The sequence below is a fragment of the Chinchilla lanigera genome, unplaced genomic scaffold, assembly GCF_000276665.1.
Source record: "Chinchilla lanigera isolate Chin_1 unplaced genomic scaffold, ChiLan1.0 scaffold00201, whole genome shotgun sequence".
Taxonomy (NCBI): domain Eukaryota; kingdom Metazoa; phylum Chordata; class Mammalia; order Rodentia; family Chinchillidae; genus Chinchilla; species Chinchilla lanigera.
This window is the reverse complement of record NW_004955602.1, coordinates 331,332-335,694: the sequence shown is the minus strand read 5'-3', so window position 1 is coordinate 335,694 and position 4,363 is coordinate 331,332. Positions and strand designations below refer to the sequence as shown.

Sequence of the window (4,363 nt, the reverse complement as noted above, 5' to 3'; positions counted from 1 at the left end):
CAGAGCATTTGAGTATATGGACAAATTTGAGCAGTCATAAAAATGGAACTTTGTCTTGGGCCTGGAGCAGTACATGCTAATATAAATGTCTCTTGTACCCATAAAGCAAAAAAAAAAAAAAAGCCATTCATCACTTCCCTATGCTTTCTAGAAAGGGACAGACACCTGGATGAGGACCCAGACTGCATCCCTTATCATGTTATCCTTTAAGCTTATACTGAGAGGGTCAACAGGAGAGAAACATCAAGTTCTTCTAAGGTCCAGGGGGATGTTAGCCTTTAGGCTTTCCCCCGCTGCTTGGAACTATTTGATGGAAGGCATAGCACTAGAGGATTCTCAGGAGAGAGAAAACTAGAATGGGCATTGCTTCTCCCAAGGGAAACACTTAATTCTCTTTCTGTCAGTGATTAAATTTCCCTCAGCCCTGGGCTTGACGGACAGTAGAGGTAGGATCATAACCACTGAGACCATTCCAATCTTAGAATCCCTTTGTAGGTTCTGTTCAGATGACCTGGCATATTCTTATTTTCTATCTCACTGAGGAAAGAAATGAACAGTGAGTGTAGGATTCAAGGCCACCATACATTTATCCAACATGTAGTACCTGAAGAACTTCTATTCCTGAGGGTGGGGAAGCTCTGAGTGACCAGATGAATACATATAAACAAGGAGCTATATTTTTATTTTAATCCTTTTATTTGTAAAGAACTTTCAAAGTATCAGTCTTGTGCTAAGGACTGAAGATACAATGCTGAGTAACAGACAAGTTAGGTTCATTTCTGTGATATAGGCCATAAATTTTCTATTGGTAACAGATTCCTATCATAGGTCACCTCACAGTTGTATAATTTTTCACCACTTCTGATATTCTATACAGTGACCCACCTCAGACTGGAGAGACTGGACATGCTTCCCTTCTATGCACATTCTGGTGTCTAAGAAGGCTTGACTGTGCACTAAATTTTCTCTGGCACGTGCTACAACTAAAAGGCTGCTCACCTGTGTGGGTTCTATGGTGTTTAGCAAGGTGAGAGTGCTGAGTAAATTTTCTTCCACATTCATCACACTTAAAAGGCTTCTCTCCTGTGTGAATTCTTTCATGTGTGTGTAGATTTCCTCTACAAACAAAGCTTTTCCCACATGATGAACATGTGTGTGGTTTTATTCCTTGATGTGCCATGATGTGCCTCCTAAGATCTGAACTCCGTCCAAACCTCCTATCACATTGTTCACATTTATGGGGCTTCTGTTCCTTGTGAACTCTCTGATGGTTAATAAGGTCAGAGCTAACTCTGAAGCTTTTCTCACATTCCTGACTCTTAAATGGTTTTTCCCCTGTGTCACCTTTCCTCTGATGATCGCTAAGTTCTGGAAGCTTTTGTTTACATGTTGAAAGTTTCTTTCCCTTGTTCCTTGGAAAGCCCTGACCCTGCTTCTCTAAGCTGCAAGTATCACTATGATTCTCCTTGGCTGCTGTTTTCTGGACAACCTTCATTCTGGTCTTGTTTGATACTTGGCGTTCCGGTGCTGGAATTTCTGATGCTGAAGCTGATTTAGGCTGATCTTCTCTGGTGTCATTTTCGAACTTTAACCCTGTAAACAAAAAGAAGAATCAAATTTGATTCCAATAGCACAAAGCTATATGAACAGAGAGAAAAACTAATAATGGTTTCGTCTGAGAAAATCACATAAATGTAACTCTCTCTGATGCTCCCTGCTAGGCACAACAAAAAACCCATTAAAGAATGAAAGAAATAACCTAAAGAGCATTCTAAATAGTGGGAAGATGCAAACTAGTTTGGGGCCCCAGGGATAGAAGAATAACACAGCAATGTTTTATAACCCAAAAGCCAGCATAAGAAGGTAACTCAGATACAGGGATTCTTACTCTTTTCCCAACCCTGACTTGCAAACCTTAGGAAGACATCAAGCAAACCAAAGAGAACTGGCAAAGGGGATCAGCCTGGATCTATCCACAGTGTGCAGCCATGAGAGATGCTTGCCTTCTATAGTCGGCTTGAGATTTTTCCTAACCTGGTTGAAACACACCAAGATGTACCAGTAGAACTGGCAAGAAACCAGCCAAATCAATGAAAATCGAAAAGAAACCCCTTTAATATTGTAGACTTGAGATTCCCTCTTGAACAAAAGATCTCAAAGTGAAGGATCATAGCCTGTAACAGTGAACCAGATACAAGGGACCTGTTTTAGAAAACCACTTCATTTGTGTGGGTCTCAATTCCTTTTCACCTCTGAGAGATACCCTGGTCAAGGGAGACACATTCCAGAGCTTCAGGTAACATCAGTAGGGACCCATGGGAGCCTCAGCACCACTACCATATAAACCAAAGTTAGTATCATAAAGGCTGTCAAAACTAAAAATATCATTGGAAGCATATTTTACAAGTCAGAGGACATGCATGCCAACATTTAGAATGTATCACTAAATGTTTATTTTAAACATTTAAAATAATATATTTAATAGGACCAAGACATCGACATAGGAGAACTCAGAAGTCAAACACCCAAAATCTCTGAAATGACTGCAACTGAAGTAAAGAAACAACTCTATTAGGCCATCGAAGAAATCAGATCAGAAATAATTTCTCAGGTAAAAAAAGAAATGACAACACTAATGAAAGAATTGCTCAGCACGTCTAAGGAGGACATATATAAATAAATAGATAAGCCCAGAAAAATAACATAATCTTTAAATGAACAATATAGGAAAGAACTAGAATGCATGAAACAGATTCATAAAGATATCCAGGAAATCAAAACCTCCATGGAAACCTTGCAAAACCACTTGAATGGAGCCAATGATAGACTTTCAGATCTTGAAGACAGTATTGCAGTTAACAAGCGTGAAAGGAAAGATGTCTTAAAACTGACAAGGAACCAGGAGATAACAATTCAACAGCTGTAAGATAATGGAAAGAGAAACAATGTAAGACTAATAGGCATCAAGAAACAGCAGGAGTCAACACAAATGACATAAGAAGCGTATTTGTGGATGTAATAGCAGAAAATTTCCCAAGTATGGAAAAAGAATCTGCCACACAGGTATGTGATGCATCTAGAACTCCAACAAGTCATAAGCAAAATAAAACTACACACAGACATATAATAATCAAGATCGCAGAAATACAATAAAAGTATAGAATATTAAAAGCTGTTAGAGAAAAGAAACAGGTCACCTATAAAGGAAAGCCCATCAGAATCACAGCACATTTCTCAACAGAAGACATCAAATCCAGAACAGCTTGAAGTGAAGTATTTCAGGTCCTAAAACAAAACAACTTCCAACCTAAAGTGCTGTGTCTTGGAAAACTATTCTTCAAATATAATGGAGAAACAAAATACTGCCCTGGCAAAGAACAACTGAAGAATTTCGTAAGTGCCAAACCAACCCAAGAAAGAGTATTAAAATTTCTTCTAGAGGCTGGGGATTTAGCTCAGTAGCACAGCGCCTGCCTGGCAAGAGAGAGGTCAGGAGTTCGATACCTGGTACTGGAAAAAAAACAAACAAAACAGAAAGATACTAAAAGTTATTCTAGAAAGTGATAAAAACTACCACAATTTCAATAAAAACAAAAGAAAAGAATCACCTACCAGAGAAAGCAATTAAACAGAGAGTAACAGTAAGAAACCAACAGTAAGTAAACAACATGACAAAGACAAGTCAACCCATAACAGCTATATCCATTAATGTAAATGGCCTCGATGCACCAATCTAAACAAGCAGACTGATAGAGTGGACCAAGAAACAAAATCCAACAATATGCTGGATAAAAGAAGCACATTTAACTGAAACGGAAATTTACAGACTGAAAGTCAAACGTTGGAAAACAACTCTCCATGCGACAGAAACCCAGAAAAAAGCAGGGGGAGCAATTCTGATTGCAGACTATGTGAACTTCAAACCCAGAAGGATCGAGGGAGATAAAGAAGGTCACTTCATACTTCTTACGGGAAAACTTCAAGAGGAAGACTAACAATCATAAATATGTATGCATCCAATATGGAGCACCCAAGTATATAGGATGAACCTTGTTTTTTTTCTGTTTTACTTTTCCACTACCGGGAATTTAACTCAGGACCTCATGCTTGTGAGGCAAGTGCTGTGCCACTGAGCTAAATCCCCAGCCCCTAGACAAACATTAAGTGATAAAACACCAAATAATTCATAGCACTATTGTAATGGGGGACCTTACTAACCCACTGACACAAGGAGACAGGTCAACCAGACAAAAAATTAGCAAAGAAAGAACAGAACTGAACAAAACTTGTGAACAAATGAACTTAGTAGATGTTTACAGAGTGTTCCACCAAACAACATCAGAATACACATTCTTCTCAGCTG

At 38.8% G+C, this 4,363-nt stretch overlaps 1 protein-coding gene across 1 annotated transcript in view; it reads right to left on the bottom strand.

Moving 5' to 3' along the window:
- Positions 1-696: 696 nt before the first annotated feature.
- Positions 697-4,363, bottom strand: part of LOC102004222 (zinc finger protein 75D-like) — a 55,801-nt gene continuing 52,134 nt past the window's right edge. The window contains exon 6 of the mRNA XM_005414831.2: positions 697-1,593. Within this exon, the coding sequence (XP_005414888.1) occupies positions 887-1,593 (707 nt within the window). The 3' untranslated portion in view covers positions 697-886. The remainder of the gene's footprint in view (positions 1,594-4,363) is intronic.